Below are 19,316 nucleotides of genomic sequence, written 5' to 3'. Positions count from 1 at the left end.
TCCCACACCTGTGAGCCTCCTACTTGGGCTCTGATACCATGTTAGAAAATACCCAACAGAGGGTACAGACAGCGGAAGACTTATAGTAAAGCCCAGGAGCCCACACAGTGTGGTGTGGGTGTGGAATCACAAACTTCTTTTCTTATGTGCATTCAATAGATGTGCAGACTCATCAATAGACAATGAACCGGCCAGATAGAGAAACCACCAAAATATATATATTTCCGTCCAAAACTATGGACACAATACAAGAGAGACAGATCCAGAGTCCCACCAGCGGTGTGGTTCTCTGATCTTACCACAAGGTCCTTCTCCTATCAGCTGGCTATCTCTAGACTCGAGCCCGCGTGCTCCACCTCGAGCTTCTGTAGACTTTCCGTCCAGATCCCTTCCACCTTGCTGTCTTTGCACCAGCCTAGGTGGGCAGCACTTTGAGCTAGATCTGCAGCTCTACAGCTCTCTTGTCTCCTTCTGGATAGAGGCCCACAAGTGGCTGATCTGCTGCTCCTGCTGCTCCCTGAACTGCTGCTCCAAGTGATAAGAAGTGAGGCCTCAAGGACCTCCTTTTATAGGGCCCCAAGGGCTGGCAAAAATATGGCCGACCAGTTTGTGGCTGGTCCAGCCCTATAAGGGCTCAAAATCCAGGGCTTTTGGCCCCACACTTCTAAGGCCTTTGGCCCTCCAATCTAGGCAAGGGCCCAGCCCTATATAAAGCATGCCACTGCCCCCTAGCAGCCCTATTTGCTGCTCCACATCTGTGCCTGCACAGCCTGCCATAACTGCGCCTCTGCCAGGCCCTTTTCCAGTTCCGTACAGAGCCGTCCACCCTGTAGATGTCAGCGCCATGTGATCGCTTTTTATTCCGGGTTCCTTGTGCTGGCTACTGCTTCGCCTTTTGCTGCTGCAGATCCATCCTAGCTCTGGGCACCCTCCATCTCTTTGATTCTTGCCCACAACAGCTCTAGATGTGCTGCCCACATGACAGCCAAGATGCTGTCCATGTGGCAGCCCCATCTTATCACTCAACCCCTTCTGGCTCTTGTCCACATGGCATCCAATCAGATGCCCATGTGACAGACACTCAAACCCTAGGTTCACCCCCCCCATGCTCTCCTCATATGGGGGCTTACAGATGGGGAGGTGACCTTTCCAACAATGAGAAGTGAAGTACAAGCCTTTATAGGCTAGACACACACACACATGTACCAAGTGGATAACTCCCATGGTGACACGTGGCGCTCACACACGAACTACTACTAGATCTCCTAGTACAACATGTCATGGCTATGATTTCTCCAAGATTTTTTAGCCCATAAGCCCTTGCTTGGAACTGCCTTTGGGGACCCCTCTGGGGCTCCTACCAGGACTGATCCTTTCCTCTTCCATAGACTAGGCTTTGGGGTCCCTTTGAGTCTCCTACCCTAGGCTATGACCTAGACCTAACTAAATCCTAAGATGGAAACACTACTCATTGTTCTCCAGGGGGTACCAACGAACAAGGACTTGTCCTAAAGCTCGAGACATTGACCTACGTAGGGCTTGCAAAGGGGTCAGGGCATACGACATAATTACCTATTTAGAAATCTACTTTGCACTTGTTAATGTAGCCAATGTGTCACCTTACATCCAAATATACGGGTGCATGTGACATGCCCTCCTCCTTAAGTTGGTAGTAACTGCATCGCTTCCAAGTAGTCCGCAAATACTTGTGGGAGCTCTTGGAAAAAGCTTTCATCTAACCATACTGCTTCATGGGTCCTCGATCTCTGAATTTGGTGTGAAATGCATGGATGCGTCATCTAGATCCATGTTTCCACTTATGGAGGAGAATTTGTTCTGGCTCTATAAATTGTGCATCATCGATCACTTCGGATTGCTTCTCATCTGTGGTATCATCGAGTGCTGGGCTGATATAACCACGATACGTGAAAGACATGGTGGATTGTCCAACTATTTGGAAGCCGCAACTTCTTGGAGACGTCGTTGATCTTCTTTCTTAATAATGGGGAAGGGTCCAAAGCTTTTGAGGGAGAGCTTGGGGCATCGCTTGCTCACCTGTTTCAACCTTTGCTTGATAATGTGTAAATACACCCATTCCCCCTCTTGAAGCCTTCTCGAAGGTGACATCTCGACGGGATTTGTTGGCTTGGCGCGTGTACGCTACTTGCACTTTGGTGAAGCGGTATTTAACTGTCTATGTAATCTTTGCCATGGATTTTGTAGTTTTATTGGCTTCAAGAGACGGGGAGATCATCTTGGTAAGGAGTGAGGAAAACATTCTACCGAGCGCTGCTTCATATGGTGTACGACCAATGCTCGATAAATAGATATTATTAAGGATGGCCTGTATGCGCGGAGGATAATGCTCCCACTTTGGTTGCGCATCATGACAACAAGATTTTAGTCCATCAAACGCCAACTAATTATAAACCTCTGATTGCCTCTCTATCTGCGCATGGAATGCGCTAGACATCTAGAGCTTGGTGCCAAAATTTTCAAATAGGGCCCTCGAGAGATGAGAGAGAAATTTGAATCCACACCCAATACAGGCATGAGGATGACATCCCACCGAGAAAGAAAATTGAGTAGCGTTATGAGTGATCTGTGTGCATAGAACGCATCCACAACAAGCTCATGAGGCACTAGTATGCATCCCATCTTCTTGGCTAATTGAGGAAAGACAGCATCGTTTGAGCTCCCCATATCAAATAGGACTTTAGCTGTGCCATAGGCTCTGATGAGCCTTCTTCTACTCATCAAGATCACCATCCTTCTTACCTTCAAAGACCACTGATGGGACGGTGCTCAAAGCAGACAGAATTGCATTTTTAGCTAATGTTGGTGGGACTGGAAGAGTTACTGCGGAGTCGACGGTAGAAGCCAGTGCTTTTGCAACCTTTTGGCCAATCACTTTGTGCAAATTTTCTTTCCATGCCTTGCAAATTGCAATATGATGGCAATGGAAACAACAATGCTCCGCATGGTACCGCTTCTGTTCATCGGGTTATAAGTACCTTCCTGTGATACCCGCTTTAGCTTTTTCATATGGAGTCATTTTCGGCTTAGACTCCTTAGACTCCTCCTTCTGACAGAGGACCGCTAGTTCTCTTTCTTTTGAAATTGATTGTCCTTTTGCTGAGGGCCTTTATTTGCTGGGTTTGAAGGTTGTTGTTGTGGGGCTTTGGCTCTTGGCTGGACCTACTTAGGCTTCCCACTGTTCAAAATCATCTCTTGATTATGAGCCAGGTAAGTGCACGTTCATAGGTGAGTGGGTCAAAATCCCAAACAAGAACACGAATGTTGGAGTCCTCTGATGAATTGCTTCATGTTGTTGGTCTCGGACGTGCCTAATTGCTGTGCTAATGTGATGACCTTGTTGCTGTAGGACAACACATGCATGCCATTATGGGAGAGACGAGAAAACTCATCTTCCAAATTCAGCATATATATACTGAGGCGGTAGAAACCAAGCTTTAAGATTGGACACAAACGTATCCCATATGAAACTAGTGACATGCGTGGTGTGGTCAGTATGGCGATTGACCCACTGCTGCCACCACGTAACCACCTCACTGGTGAGATGAGGGGCTGCTAGGTCGACTTTATCTTGTTCATCCTAAATGCGTGCTAACGGAAAGTGAGCAACAAATTGATGAATAAACTGTAAATAGTTGAGGGGTCACACTCATTGTTATATTTCGTGAAGTTCAGCATGGACCGGGTGAGTGGAGTGACCTTGGTTGATGTCGAGGTTGGTGTGGCTATGGGAATAGCTGCACTAATGCTAGCTTGCATAGTGGCCAGCATCTGTTGGTGCTAGAGCAACATGGCTTCTCGGTCGAGCTTGTGCTGCTTCTCGGCTTGGGCCATTTGGTGTGCTTGCGCTCTTCACGTATAAAAAAGATCAGTTTTTTAAAATCCGAGACTCCTATGCTTTCTTTGGCTTTGCTTCCTTTGTTTCTTTTATTTTCTTCCAGTTGCTTCTTTGTCTCTTCCAGTTGTCTTCATTTTTCTTCCAGCTGCGATGAATTTTCTTCTAGATGGGACAGGAGTCGTCGATTTTGCTCCATAAGCTTCTCCAACATTTCTTGAGTGCTTAACGGAAGTGTACTCTGCTGACTGTCTTTGCAGATGATTATCTAGTTAGTTAACAGTCATTAGAGCGTTATTATATTAGGCACCAATTTGATGGTGCAGTATTTGTTTGTATTTATGACCGATCAAGCGGTGTAAAGGGTGCCGCTAAAGTATGTAACATTGGAAAATGATTATTAATGAAGATGTTTACACACGTGTCTAGGGTCCTAGGGGTAATAGGATGCATTGCACAAATTTGCATTCTTGTGAGTTTGAAACTTCACGAGTGTAGCCCAGTGGTCCGGTAAAACCCCTTTTTTGAGATTCGCAAGCAATGATCTCTGTAGAAGATGAGTTTTACCGAAAGCTCAGGAGGAGGTAGCTATGTCCTGTATGTGTGGAGATGAATCATGATAGGTGAGCGGAATGGATGGAGCATCAAGGCCATACTGGAACTGTAGTAGTCTGTCCATATGTAGTCCCAAAATTGCTAACCATTTGCATGTCTGGCTATACCAGCTCCATTGATCTCCCTCTGCCTCCTTAGTGATAGATGAAGTCAAGGGCAGCCATGGCACTCTGTGCTGTCCAGATGTCGTGGTGCCAAAGCCCCTGACTATATGGAAATAAGTGACCACCTGAAAGACTACATCAAGCTGTAGAGGAGTAACCCCAAGCTCTGCTAATAGAATGTGATGTGGAACCGATGGCTTGTCTGGATCATCCAAGCAAGAAGCAGAGAGAGAGAGAGAGAGAGAGAGAGAGAGAGAGAGAGAGAGAGAGAGAGATGAATTTGTTTTTCTGTTTTGGGTAGGCTGATTTGCAATGCGAATTAAGGCACATGGGCCTACCTGCTGATTTTGTGTGCTGCATGGGACATTTACAGGTATGTATTCTCTTTCTGCTATATTTGTAAACTAGCTTCGTCCTCATTGCTTTGCAAAGCCTGAACTTATATGGTAGAACTTGCAGGACTGTTTTTTTGAGGAAGAGGTTGTAAAGAGGCTGCTTCAAAATGTGGCATCTGTCCTTAAACCTGGTGGTTATTTCTTTGGTACTACTGCTGATTCTTCTACCATATGGTAATTTTCTCTTACATTGAAATCAATGGGGAGGTGATATAGATGATGCTTGTGAGTTATTTATAGAGAGGATGCCTAGGGAGGTTGTGATTGGGAGTATGCATTGAAAGTCTTATCTGAGCTAAATGTCTGAGTGTTTGTGGGAAATATGCAAGTTTGATGTGTAGGCAGCTGGATTTTGGCATGCAAAAAGTTGTCTTATCTTGTATTTTGCTTACAGGCTTTGAATACCTCATATTTGTCTCTGGAATAGTGAATTTAGCTTGAAAATAATCTACATAATGGAAAGAGGTAGTTTAACGAGGAGAATGCTAGGCAACTAGGTTAAGTAGGAACTATGATAAGGAATGCCTTTATAAAGCAAGAGTTGTGGAATTGGCTTGGAACACCTAAGGATAGCTATATCAGAGTGGTAGGATTCCCTTATTTGAAAATCTGATTGGAGGCATAAACTTTTAATATTTTTACTTGCATCATGAACCAAAGGTTGTGTTGGATGCTAGATTAGGCTTGGTGCATGTGCGCATGCCATTTTTATGGGGGAAAACCCCTCAAAGGAATATAGGAAAAGGGCAGTGAGGAAATGCCTTTTAAGTCTAGAGGTGTTGTTGCACGCTAAGCAAGCCTTGTCTTCTTTTTCTCACAAGATTGTGGTCTTAAAGACTTTTCATGGAGATTTGAGGTGTTTTGGATAGTGTCAAGAAGGCCTCAATTATTCCTCAAAGGCATTCCCTATTGGAACCATGTTTGAAATAGGACTGTAATATTCAAGGCATCATTCGACTATGAACCATCTTCTAGACAGGGTTAGGGTGTGAGAATCTCTAAGGGCCATCCAATGCAGTTCTACATTACACCAAAAGCCTCTTATAAATAGCATGTTCAAGATAAGAGTGAGGTGCTAGAGAAATGCAAGAAAGACACAAAGATGACTAATATAACTTTTCCAAGACACAAACTACTTGCACCATGTTTTCATTAGCATACCTCAATAAAGGATTTCAGAGGCAGGTGTAAAATGCGAAAGCAATGCCATGACCAAGTAAAGCAAAATTATTGATGTACATCGGCAAGCACTCATTCTAGCAAAATAAACAAGAGGTACACAACATTGATGGTAAACCAATGTGTATAGTGTACTAATAGATTGGTAATCTTTAGGAATATGCCAAATTGAGATACAAGACAAGCATGTGCTATAGCAAGCATATTCACAAGTTTATGTATACACTATATAAGACATTTCAACACATTAAATTGAGGGAGGAAAACCAAGTAAAAGGTGCCATTAAATGACAACGTGGCAAACATTAACAAAATGTAAAATTTGAAAAGTTTGGATGCAAGGGCATAGTTCTTATGAATGATCCATGTTAGCTGAACTTCTATTTGCAACAAAGAAGCGGTTGTTAGGAAATTATTTGGATCAAGAATGTACGGAAGAAAAATGCACCTGCTATCTGTGATGGAGTTTATGGTATCAACCTTGTGGGTGACTATCATGAGATTGAAACTGCACTATGGAAGAAGAATGTGTCTTGTAGGTTCTTAGCTTAAATGTTGACAACTAGGTGAAGCCACCAACATTGAAGTCAAATGTTTATCGGTCTGTTTTTTAAGAATAAAGAGGACAAGTCAAATTAGGAAGTTCATACAAAGTGAGAAGCGATCACCGATCATGCACAAACTTGAGAATGACATTTGTGAGAATAGAAATTGTGATCAATGTCTGAGAGTTGAAATTAATTCATTGGTTGAAGACATCAAAGGGCTACTCATGGTGACTCATGTGACACATTTATTCACAAAGTCCTGCATGAGATATTGATGGGGAAAGATATGATTAAGTCCAATCATTTAGTGAAGACTCTTACTATCAAGGTGATTTATGACATGAATATGCAATTCATCTGTGTACGGTCTAGAAGAAATATAAACCACAAAGAAACTTCCCATAGGCACTATTTTTCAAAAACAGATGGTATGATGAGGATTCCGAATCTCCCATGCAAGCTCCTTCAAGAGAGGGCTCAAGGGCTACTCTGAGTCAAGCAAAATGTGATTATGCTTCAATTATCTACAATATAAGGAAGTTTTTTTCTCACCAAGATGAGAATTTAGTATAGAATCAAATGATTTTAGCTGAAATAACGTCATCTTCATAGCTCTAAAATCCAAGGATGTGGAGCGAGAATTTGCAAACATTATATGATGTTCCCAACCAGTCAATGGTTGAGGTGTGGTTTAGTACTCATGACGAGGGCCGATTGCATAAGGAGTTTCTTTGTGTTGGAATGCTTGATATGCTCTGGTACCAACCAGCCTCCTCGAATGAAGCATAGCAAAACCTCATTGATCATGTCGTCTGATTTGGTTAACTCCCCGATGAATTGGTAATGAACCTCGACTTATTTCTTCCTTGTGTGGAACACTTGGTTCTTTGTGATCACTACACAACTTTTATGGTCCCAATAGATCTCTACCACTTCATCACTTTGGAAGGCCTTCATGTCTTCCAGAATCTAGTTGAGCCATAAAGACTCATACCATGCCATTAATGCTGATTGGTATTTGCTTATGTCTATGACATAGCCACTATGTGTTTCTTCTTCTTGAAGAGATATGCCCAATTGCTAGTACGAAGCCATATTTGGCTGAGTCTAAATCACAATGCTTGTGGAAGTTGATTCCACTCTGGTGAGATAAATACGAAGCTACATGCCTTTCTAGAATTATGTTGTAAGTAGTTGGTGGTAACCTTCATTCTAGGGTTTGAGCCAAGTGAGATCACCATCAAGAGGCTTACGTAGAGTTGTACTTTAAAGATTGATTGCATTTGGGAAAGTCTCTCACATTTTCCACACTTATGGGTTAGCTCCCTAAGGTTTACCCTTTGTTTACTTCATTATTCTTCTCTACTCAACTTAATGCTTTAAATGTGGACACAATTTTATCGAAGCCTTTGTGTTATAGGAGGATTCGTTTATGATAATCTAATTTGGCTTGCCAATTGTCACAGTCTTAGATGGAAAAAATAAACTGCTCCCTTGTGCCTCTCTTTGCCGCTAGCATGACAAGGAAGGAAGCCCCCACCTGCTTGTCCTCCTCAAATGCTAGATTGTTGAAGTCTTCTCCAACAATCCAAAGAGTCCATCTTAAGAAGATAGTTTGTCAGTTGCCTCTAGAAAGGGCCCCTCTACAGGCGACATGCCGGTGCATAAATATTGAGGACCCTAATATAGAGATTCCTACCTAAATGCCCATCCACACCGCTCGTGGCAGCCATGAAAACCGTGCAAGTTTTAGCTAGCTACTAACTAATGGCTAGGGGTGAGGGATGAGAACAGAGCCCTCCTAGAGCTACAGGCTTGTGGTGGATGCCCTGAGCAACCCACCTTGGTTGTGGTTTCGAGGGTGGTAGTCTCAATCCCTCTATTTCCTCAAGAGAGGCATCAATTGCACCATGCCAAACTTGTGGGCCGAAGTCAACAAATGAGGTTCCCAAATGAGTAGCTATTTCTCGCAAGGGATAAAAAGTGTCATCAGGAGAAATCAACACTCTGTCCATGCCAGGCATTTTTGGAAACACGCTAGTTCAAAATTCATCTTATCCCCATAAATGATTTACATGGTATGTAGTGGCGCTCCTAACCATTGTCCCATAAAAGACATCATCTGATTCCTTAAAATCTGGTTGAAGTCCGTGGGAAGCCCTAGGCCGGGTGGGCTTTGGTACCCCCCAGCACATCCCCTTTCCTAGGGTGGATGTAGATGGCTGAAACCTGCAAAGTATGGGGGCGGCAGGCATACGCCTCACGCTTGAAGGATGTACAAGGTGTTATTAGTGATTGCTGAGTTTTCCCTGCTGGCAGGAGTCTTTTTCTTTAACTTTTGGATAGAGTATGCCTTCTCATTCATGCTCAATAATGAAGGGATTTGTGCTTCTTGTAAGCCTTTTCATTCATGCTCATATAGTGAAGGGATTGTGCTTCTTGTTCCATATACATCTGTGCATATTGCCTCTTAGAATTCCCCCTGAAGTTTGATATCAAATCACAGGTCCAAGTATCAGAAATCACAGGTCCAAGTGAAGGGATTTGTGCTTCTTGTAAGCCTTTTCATTCATGCTCATATAGTGAAGGGATTGTGCTTCTTGTTCCATATACATCTGTGCATATTGCCTCTTAGAATTGCCCCTGAAGTTTGATATCAAATCACAGGTCCAAGTATCAGAAAGCTGTCGAAGGAGCACATAAAGCTGGGTCCTTGCGAACAACTGGGGTCCTTCCTCGTGTGAACTCTGAGTACTACGTGATAAGCTTTGAAGACGACCGGTTCGATCTCCATCTTTTGACACCATTTGTGCATGTTTATGTGAGCAATTTCTTTTAATCATACCTGCCTGACCTCGAAATTCGACAGGTTTATGCCATTTGGTACCAAATATACATTGCAATTCACAGATGGAGTTATTTCCCAGAGCCAACTGTTGATCCACTTTCCAAGCTTGATAAGGTGTCCATGTGATTGTGTTATTGAATGGCTATAATCATTTCTTTCCTTTCAACCGGTCATTGTTGTACTCAAGTGCATTTTTATGTGTTTCTCTTTAACAGGTATTATTCATGAAACGAAATTTGTTGTTGTAATCATGTCTTCTTCATATGGGCCTTTTTTACAGGCTAGCAGAGGATGTAGGTTTAGAATATGTAGAGATACAGAATCTACAGGAGTTCTATGAGGATTATCGGTACCTCTCTGAATGTTACTCTGTAATGGTTTCTTTTGGCTTGAAGTAGAGAAAGTTGACATTTATTTAAATGCCTTTTGATATGAGACAAAGCAAGCTTTTATTTTTTGGTCAGTTGCTAGTTTCTGTGTCATTTAGTAATGTATTTGCTTACCTTGGGCTTGTTTTCTTTGATGATAGTGTTCAATTTTTTGATACATTACGTACAACATGTGGAAACCTTTTGGATCCAAAAGGAAGGCTTTTGCTATTTGCTTATGATGTTCTGAGTAAGACTTTTTAATTCGAGAACTAGTCTTGTATTTTTGTGGGTTATAATGAACAAGCCATGTGATTTGTATATGAGCTAATTGCCTGTCCTTTTGGAGTGCTTATGTGATAACATAAGGATGTGGAAGCTTGTGAGTGGACACTCATGGAATGAGGGCCACACATTTTTGTTGATGTTTGGGCACCATTTCAGAATAAACCTGGGGTTTATAGCAATGTACTCATTATTGTAGATGGTATTGGAGACCATGCACAAGTTCTGGCACTAACAGCTTCCAATTTTCTATGACGAATGCAGGCTTATATACAACATTTATTTTCAAGAAAGCAGACCATAGTGAGCCGTTGTTTACCTTGAGCCCATTGCCTCTCACAGATGAAGATCAGTTAGAGACATTTCCAGAGGAGGCAATAGATTTGAATGTTGCACCTCAACAGGAATGTTATGTAGCACCAGATGAACATACAGCATCAGCAAGATCACTGATTCCATTATCAACCCAACATGATGAGTTTGAAACTCATGAGATAGAGGACAGAGTAAATTATGAGGGTAGTAAACTGAAGAAACCAAGTGGTACAAGAGAGGTGGAAGGTGATGCACAACAGTCTAGGCCAGGTCATGAATGTAAGAAGCTGGAAAACTTATCCTCAAGCTGCAATTCTGAGCAGTTGCATGAACATGGCAATGAAGGGGCAGAATCTGATAGTAAAGGTGCTGTAGAGGAGCTTTATGTTTACTCAGATAAGCAAGGAATGGTAGAAAAAGAGGATAATAAAATGCATGATACCGGCATAAGATTGGACTTGGAGAGTGGAGGTTTAAATGAGCTTCCTGAAAATTCTCCCCAGCATCTCTTTCAGCAACGTCATGTAAGCTCTACTGGGAAAGGGAAAAAGCGGGAATCTTCAGAAAGATTCATGCCTGTCCAAGGTGGAGTATTTGTGCCTCTAACAGACAGCACTTTGGAGCCCATAGTGGAAGAACAGACGGACATTGACTCTGGAGGTAAGCTGCTTGTTGGTGTTGAGAACAGAGACTTGAGAAGCTCTAAGGAAGTGCATGCAAAGGACAAACTCCATCCAGACATTGTAGGTGAAGAAGGAATTCTGACAGTTGTAGACAAGGATACCCAAAAAGAACGGCATAGTCACAAAATTACTACAGGAATTATGCACAAAGATAGTAAAGAAGACCCAGATGCCAGTGGTGGAAAATGTTCTTCAATTGAAGGCTTACAACCAGAGACTGGGACTGGACATCAGAGGCATCGTAGTTCTCATTCAAGTAAATCTCACCATCATCCATCTCATGCTGAGCAAACACAAGAGCAATCTCGCAGTTCCAGGTATTCTTCTCATTCTACAACATCTAGGGAGAGGGGCGAACGCCGAAGTCACAATTCTTACAACAGTCGCAGGGATGAGCACTCTAGAGATTGGCATCGAAGGATTCCCAATGCTCGAAGTCATGTGTTCTTACCTATGTTGCCTCCACCAGATTTAATCTTCTTTCCTTTACCCATACAAAGCCCTAATACACCTGGGATCTTGGGGCCTGGTCCTCCTTCATTTACAATGCCAGAGACCTTCAGGGAACTACACTCCTGGCCATTGTCTCAGCCCCCAGAGAGGAAATTCCATTCAAAAGCTCGGTCATCTTCTAATTTGCGTAGTGATCGACAAGCATCTGGTGGTCGAGGTCGGAGAGACTCTCCTAGTAGAAATAGAGACTCCCCACCTCCAGGAACAGATGCTTGATCATTACAGTCCTGATGGTTTGTCACTTGTCCCCTTTAAAGGAAGGGAGTCACTCTGGGGGATCTCAAATGGTTTTCCCATCTCAGGCCAACATGTGCTTTCAGATGGCATTTGATATTGCAAGCGCATTGCAATTTCTTTGATGGATATACCATCCATGTATCATTAAGTCAGAAAACACCAAGCTTGTGCCTAGTTTTGGAATATTTGTAACTTGCTCCACCGACAGAGTTGTGTCAACTGTAGCAACAAACTGAAATAATTAATATTGTACATTGCTCGACGCTCGTCTACAGGTCACACTCCTGACATTTTGTACCATACCAATTGGCAAACATCTGTGTATGATCTACCATCCAAGCTCGATTTAGATATCTCATATTGCCATTTAATTGATTCTGAAGAGCTGCAAAAATTTGTTCGTTTATTTCTGTGATGGTGAGACATGTAGTGAAGTGGCCACAAAATTCACCTGGAAAACACTGTAGAATATTCAGGCAAATCCCCGGTTTTCAGAATTTGTTAGAACCAGAGAAGATCCGAGATAGCCGGGATGAGCTTATACGCGATTTTGTCAAATAGGTTCTCAAATATATGTGGAGGCATGGCTCCTGAAATTCACCTGGAAAACACGTCTTGCTATTGTAGAATATTCAGGCAAATCACCGGTTTTCAGAATTTGTTAGAACCAGAGAAGATCCGAGATAGCCGGGATGAGCTTATAGGAGACTTTGTCAGATAGGTTCTCAAATATATATTGAGGCATGGCTCCTGAAGCTTCTTGTGTGTCTTAAGCTGTTTTGTTCCCTATGTGCCAGATTGTTAATATTTGGCATTTATATATGCTTTCCTTATCTGGTTCTTCATCTATACATGTATTGGTCTTGTAAATTTTGTGTATTCTAGCCCCTATACAGTTGATGATTAACATCGTACACCTGACTATTGAGGTTTGCTTTTACAGGATGAGTGTGGGCATTCCTGGATTTATGAGATTGTCTCTTTGCGTGTGCTGCTAAAATCTTGTTCTTTAAAGGACTATGAAATATGCAGAGGAATGTGCTTCACTAGATCAGTTTAATGAAATTTCCTCTGTATCAAACACTTCTACCCAGGATGGATGTACTATCTAGCAAGCCATGCCTTGTTTCATTTCTAGTCCTTCAATTTATTTTGCTTTCGAGTATATTTTTCGCTTGGTGTGACAAAGTATGCTAAGTACTCGTATAGTCTCTCATTCCTCTGGTTCATGAGTAGAAAGATTTCTCTGGTTGGGCTTTTGGAAGCTTTCGTAATTGGTTTGTTGTTGTTAGTGTTTTTACTGTGAAAACATTTCTTATCGTATCCAATGAATGATTCGTGATTTGAGCTGAACCTAACCTTTATCGCTTCTCTTAGTCCAAAGCTTTGTGGAACACATCTATTTTTGTTTTTTGCTTGCCAAGTATTTCAGGATTCGTTACGATTTTCTTGAGCTCCCTAAATTATCATCCTATTTTGTACAACCTTTATAATAGGATGATAGACATTGTGTATAGAAGAGAGAAAGTATGCTGGTGTTTACTTTATAAAAACATCATGAAGGTTTCACATTCGTCTTTGCAATATATCAATCTTGTTGAAATATATATTTGTTGTTAGAGGATCACTATTTTCATCTCCCTCTAAGTGAAACCTATTTTAACTATTCAAATGGAAAATTGTACTTGCTTGGAAGCAATTGGTTACTATGTGGATGATCTGTAAAAATTACTGTGTGTGGAAGTTGGGCAAAGAAATTAGATAATCTTGATTACTGTTTTTATTTTGCTCGTTTCTCTCAGCTGTTTTGAAGTCTTGCAAATCAATTCAACAGTGAATATAAGACACTACAGTCGCTGCTTGTGGTACTATTCGTGGATCATAGTTTGATACTGACATGTCACAACGAGTGGCTTGAGAAAGCTCTTTGGAATTGGTATCGCCTTGCTATTTAAAGGCCACATTTCCATGATAAGTGGTTCCTTTTTCTCAGACTTTTAAAAGATTAGTCAAACAAGCTAGTCAAAAAAGCTAGTAGGGTACAAAGAGAACCAATGAGATCCTGTGTAATGTTGGAATAGACAACGTTCTATAGACATTAGTTATGGTCAGGCCGAATTATAGCAATTGGGTTTTTTTCCGTGGATTATATTATAATTGCAAAAATTTGCTAGAAAAGATTAGGCTAGCATTGATAATTTGGTGGAGAGGGTATGTGGACAGTATTTGTTCCTTTTCTGTACTAGTTGTGCAATCGGTACACCTAAGACCTAAGACAATGCAGGAAACGTTTGAATATGTTATAGGGAAGTTAAGGTGCTTGTTTATTGTTGGTTTGAAGAAGTCCACATCTGTATGTGTGCGCGCGCACGCACGTGCGCATCTCTCTCTCTCTCTCTCTCTATCAATCTTCTAGCATTTGTTCCTTTTGTTTACTATACTATCAATACACCTAGGACAATATATTGTAGCGAAGTTAAGAAGGTGCTAGTTTAGTGTTGATTTGAAGAACTCCACATCTATTTTTGTAAAGAATACAACTACATGTATGACATAATAGTTATGTTACATATACCATAAGGATGTTTGAGGGTTAATTCAAAGAACTGCCATTCTTATGTGGTTGTTAAACTTTTGTTCATGCCAAGGCATGCAATGCACATGAGAGTGATCTTCTTTAGTTTCGGCATTTTAAGGACTCAAATCAAAAGCTACTTGTGTTGTAGTAAAGTACAACTAAAGTCATTACAATTGGTGGTGACGAGCTGAATTTTTTGTATCAATTTGTTGTATAAGCAATTGGAAATATATAAAGCTCATGGCAAATTGATAGTTTCCAATGAAGCCGACCCATCAATTGTTACAAATACTAAGATTCAAATAAATGGAAACCTCTATTGCCTTGGATATAGCTAGGTCTTACATTCCCATGCTTGTACAATGTAAATATGTCTCCTTTATGTATCATTTAACTTGCTTGGTTTTAGGGCTATCTTTTGTGACATGTGGGATGACATTATGCTATACTACATATAAAGATAGATGAAAAACTTATAGAATTTGTGAAAGGTACTGCAATATAGCTAAAGTTGAAAAGATGTTTTTTTCCATATTTCTACTCTTTCCACCATATTTGTTGAAGGCAAGTATAGAGCTTCATAATAAATGGGTATGCACTCTTGATCTTAATACACCTTCGTTTTATTAAGGGTCTATAAAAGTTTTTTTCTTGAAACTAATAGTAGAAGATAAAAATCAATCTTGAGTTTTGTTGTCGGATGGTAAATATGTAGCAAGAACAATTGTTATGGGATGGATTCATGTGGAGTGACTTCGTTGAGTAGGAAGATGATATGAATATGTATCTATGTTATTGGACGGTTTGCCTTTCGTCTTATCTTATGTTAGTTCTTACTATATCTTCTTATCTTCCTCTTCCTATATCTTACTATATGTGGGAGACTCTAACAAGCCACGCGTTGCATAAAGGGAGTTCCTCAATGCCACGTGTTGGATGGACAGGGAAGGTGGGAGGGGGCTAGAGACTGCTGCCACGGGGACAGTGCCACGTGGCCCTGTGTGGCTTGCAGGAGGCATTGCCTTGCCCAACACTGCAAGCCTTGGTGTTTCCCGCCCATGGTTTTTTCAAATGATCTCTTTTGTGGTTCTCTCCTCCCTGCACACCTTCCAGCAGAAATCTCTTTGCTGCCCTCTCGCTTAGTGCCTTGCGGCCCACGCCTCCCAATACACTTATCCTATTTGGCCATTCGGATTGTTTGCGATAGGGTACCAAGCTTTTTGGAGCATATTTGTTTGCTCACAAACAGATTTTTGCACAGAAGTGACGAGAAGAAAGGTTGAGGAAGTAAGAAGAAAAATGCTTTTGCGGCGATGCCACCCTTTAAGAAACTGTAGCGCACCCCTCTCCTTCGACATGGTCTCCTCATCCTCCTCGCTTTTGGAGCTTAAATTGAAGACACTCTGCTCACCGATCACTCTTCCTGGGGATAGACAAGGTCATAGGTAGCTTCACCTCTCCAAAAGCTATGGTGTTGCAATTCTCTTCTTTTGCTGCATCGCAATACCGTGGGCACATAGATGGATATAGTCCTGTTGACGTAGCCAGAATGACCGTGCATATTGGTACTCACTGCTCAGTTTGCAATTGGTGAGATTCCACACCTTGACAATTACGTCCCAACAGCCAGAAATGGCGATAGGTTTGGTGGTCGCAGGTGAGAATCTCACGCAGCTGAGCCAGTGTGAGCATCGTCATCGTGGATGGTGCACTTGCAGTCGCCAACGGTGTTCCAGAGCTTGATGATGCAGTCTCTAGAGGCGGAAACAATCTTCCTACTATCGACGACAAGAAGATCTGTAATGCAATAGCATATACGTTACCCGTCTGATGGCGATGGCGATGGTACATATTAACTCCGCCATAGCCACTTTTCTCTCTGCTTTCAAGCTTTTCCATCGCACATTCGACCTTTGCTCTGCAGATTTTCCTCTGCTCCGTCAAGTAAATTTGAGCTCATCTCCTTTCGATCCCAAATTTCGGGCTCTGCTCTGCAGATTTTTCCTCTTTTGCGTCGGCAAATTTGAGCTCTGCCGTGCCCACATCGAGCAACCCAGCTATGGCGATGCTTCTCTCCCTGCTGCAACAGCAATAGCCTTTGCTCTTCGCAACAACAATAGCCTTTTCTCTCCTTAGTTCTCGAGCTCTCTGGCTGCAAAATTTTCACTCTTCGGCTATGGCGATCCAATAGCTTGGCTTGCTCTGAGCTCTGGGGTGCTTTCTTCACTCCAAGAATCTGATCTTTGCAACTCCCTACTGCATCGAGTTTCCCGGCTATGGCGTTTTGCCCCGTCTCCCGCTCCTCCTGGGACCGCTCACCATGTTCAAAGACGGAGCTCGCTGCCCCCATTATCGACTTCGACAAGATCCTCTGCGACTCCGACACGATCCTTTCTGCCTCCCGTGAAAAATCCTTTGTCGTCTGGTCTCTCACCCGAGGCGAGGCTCATTTTGTCAAGGACATCGTCGCCGCAGCGTCCTCTAATTTGCCTTCTTTTGCTTGCGTTAGAGGAGTAGGGAGGAAAACCGGAAATCGGGGCAGTCAGCGGACAATGCGACACTTGTCGCTTTTTCATTCGTGGAAATCGTGGCCCCGGAATCTGACGTGTTACCCTGTCTGTCCCAAATTACCATTATTATAGTTCTTGGATCCAACGGTTGGGATCTAAAATGCGCGGACCCCCGTCCGTTGACGGTCCTCATCATGCTCCTTGATTGAAAGCCATAGTGACCTTCATACTTTCAAAAAAGTACACATTTTTTAAGGAGACGCTTTGAACGCACCCCCCACCTCGGGGAATCACAGAGTTTTTGGAAAGAGGCAATCCATTGGAAAGTTACAAAGTTCATTGCACCTCATCTCCCACTTTTGAAGCCGAGTTATAATCGCTATCTAGGTAATGCTTTTGCTTGCGCCATGGATGCAAGCAACTTGACTAAAATCAATTCCACTCACTAGGTGCTAGATATGAGCATCTTTCTTCGTTGATTTGATCATATCTACGCTTGAAAACACTAAAAGTTTTGCTCTTGCAGAATTGAGCTGAAAATTTGACTTATGTGCGAGCTGTGAGAAAGGAAACGAAGGATGTGGTGGATTGAAGAGTGGCCTTTCCCATGGTACTCGGAATAATAGTGGGAGCACTTTGCCTACATTCTACCAAGCTCTTTCTTGGGGGACCTATAGAGCCAAAAATTTTCCCTCTTGGAAGAGTTTATGAATGCCCAAGGTATAGAACTTCCTTGCAGTCGCTCCTGTTTCTTTCAGCGGCAGCTAAGTCCACATACAATCTCTTGAGCTCCCAAGATGTCATACAATTCGGCAACAATAGTCTCTTCTCATATAAGACTTAGCAAAATTGATTCAATAGCTCCATAGCTGCAAATTAAGCAAACAGATATCCATTCCCTCAAATCCTCAACCTCTTTTGAGCAGCCATAAATGATGCAAGGGATACTCCTCAAAGTACTTAGGCAAGATGGGTTTATCAATTCATTTTGAGAACCTTCGAGTAAGATCCTCGATTTGAGATTTCTTTTATAATACTATAGGCATGCTCTAGTTGTCGTGAGTGTTGAGTTTGCATATAGTCTATTGTTGAAGTGTCTCTAGGTTGGTTATATTTGTGCAACAGGACAACACTCATGCTAGAACTATTGGTACATTGGTTCGACTATAGCCATGACAAGGTTATTGAGCTCTTGCAAATGTACTCTCTTTTTCTATGTTCATGCACGCAAAGGCATACCTTAGGAGGCTTGATTTTCAAGTCTAAAATGGAAGCAAATAGATAGATCAATAGATCACACACACACACACACACACACACACACACACACACACACACACACACACACACACACACACACACACACATGCATGCATGCACGCACGCACCCACCAACACACATAGTGTTGTATATCTTCATTCCTTAGATGTGGCTATTAGAAGGATATAAAATTTTGAACTTGGATTCTCCCTAAGAGGAGCTATTATTGGATTCCAATTTTCGAACCTGATTCTTGGTCGTTTTTCCATTCTTCCTTCAATAAATGAATGTGCTTGGTTACTTCACAAAACTAAGCTATATGTGACGTTGGAGATGCTTCTTGAAGTAGAATTTTGTATTATCGAAATTCTGTCATCCCATCATTTCTCAAGGATTCCAAGGGTGTTTATAATAACAACTTTCCCAATATGTGTAGATTGGGAGACATTAGATACACATTAGCAAAGCTTCGTATTACAAATTGTTGGGTATCACAAACATGTTGATGGAAGTTTATCTAGGGTAAGAAAATCTTATTTGAAACTAGCATTGTTTCAAAAAATCGTGCAAGTTTCGGTGTTTGACATGTGAGTCAATCAGTTGACTGAGATGCTACGATGGCTTAGTTAGAATGATTGTTATAGGGACTATTTCTTTGGCCAAAGCCTCCAACAAGCCACACCCATACGAAGCAACAAGGAGTACTTGAATTCTATGGTGAAGAATGCAACCTTGGGGGGCGCACTACTAAGAAACCTTACGTATCACATGCGTTCAAGGGGTATTTGAAAACCCCTCAACTAAAAATTTCCCCATAATAAAAACACCCCTTTTCACTTATGAACTAAGTGATTTTTTCCTAAAATTGAAATTAAAAACCCCTCTTGTTATTGTAATCTTGTTAAATTTTTGCAAAAAGTTGAATTAAAATACCCCTCCTTTTGAACGCACATAAGAGAGCTCCATGTTGCAACTCTAGAGGGGACGACAAGAAATCAAGCCTAAT

The 19,316-nt window shown here is 42.0% G+C and overlaps 1 protein-coding gene across 2 annotated transcripts in view; it reads left to right on the top strand.

Moving 5' to 3' along the window:
- LOC147895383 (S-adenosyl-L-methionine-dependent methyltransferases superfamily protein) overlaps nucleotides 1-12,648 on the top strand; it is a 43,971-nt gene extending 31,323 nt beyond the window's left edge. Inside the window, exons 4-10 of one of the 2 annotated variants that reach the window (XM_087383666.1) lie at nucleotides 4,892-4,963; nucleotides 5,050-5,159; nucleotides 9,380-9,493; nucleotides 9,582-9,674; nucleotides 9,841-9,909; nucleotides 10,090-10,178; nucleotides 10,478-12,648. In XM_087383666.1, the coding sequence (XP_087239792.1) occupies nucleotides 4,892-4,963; nucleotides 5,050-5,159; nucleotides 9,380-9,493; nucleotides 9,582-9,674; nucleotides 9,841-9,909; nucleotides 10,090-10,178; nucleotides 10,478-11,940 (2,010 nt within the window). In that variant the 3' untranslated portion in view covers nucleotides 11,941-12,648. The remainder of the gene's footprint in view (nucleotides 1-4,891; nucleotides 4,964-5,049; nucleotides 5,160-9,379; nucleotides 9,494-9,581; nucleotides 9,675-9,840; nucleotides 9,910-10,089; nucleotides 10,179-10,477) is intronic. The other variant, XM_087383667.1, reaches the window with a different exon arrangement.
- Nucleotides 12,649-19,316: the final 6,668 nt, after the last annotated feature.

The sequence above is a fragment of the Dipteris shenzhenensis genome, chromosome 13 (genome assembly GCF_047967505.1).
Source record: "Dipteris shenzhenensis isolate YYH24624 ecotype China chromosome 13, Dip_SZ_1.0, whole genome shotgun sequence".
Classification (NCBI taxonomy): Eukaryota; Viridiplantae; Streptophyta; class Polypodiopsida; order Gleicheniales; family Dipteridaceae; genus Dipteris; species Dipteris shenzhenensis.
This window is presented reverse-complemented; position numbering and strand designations above follow the sequence as displayed.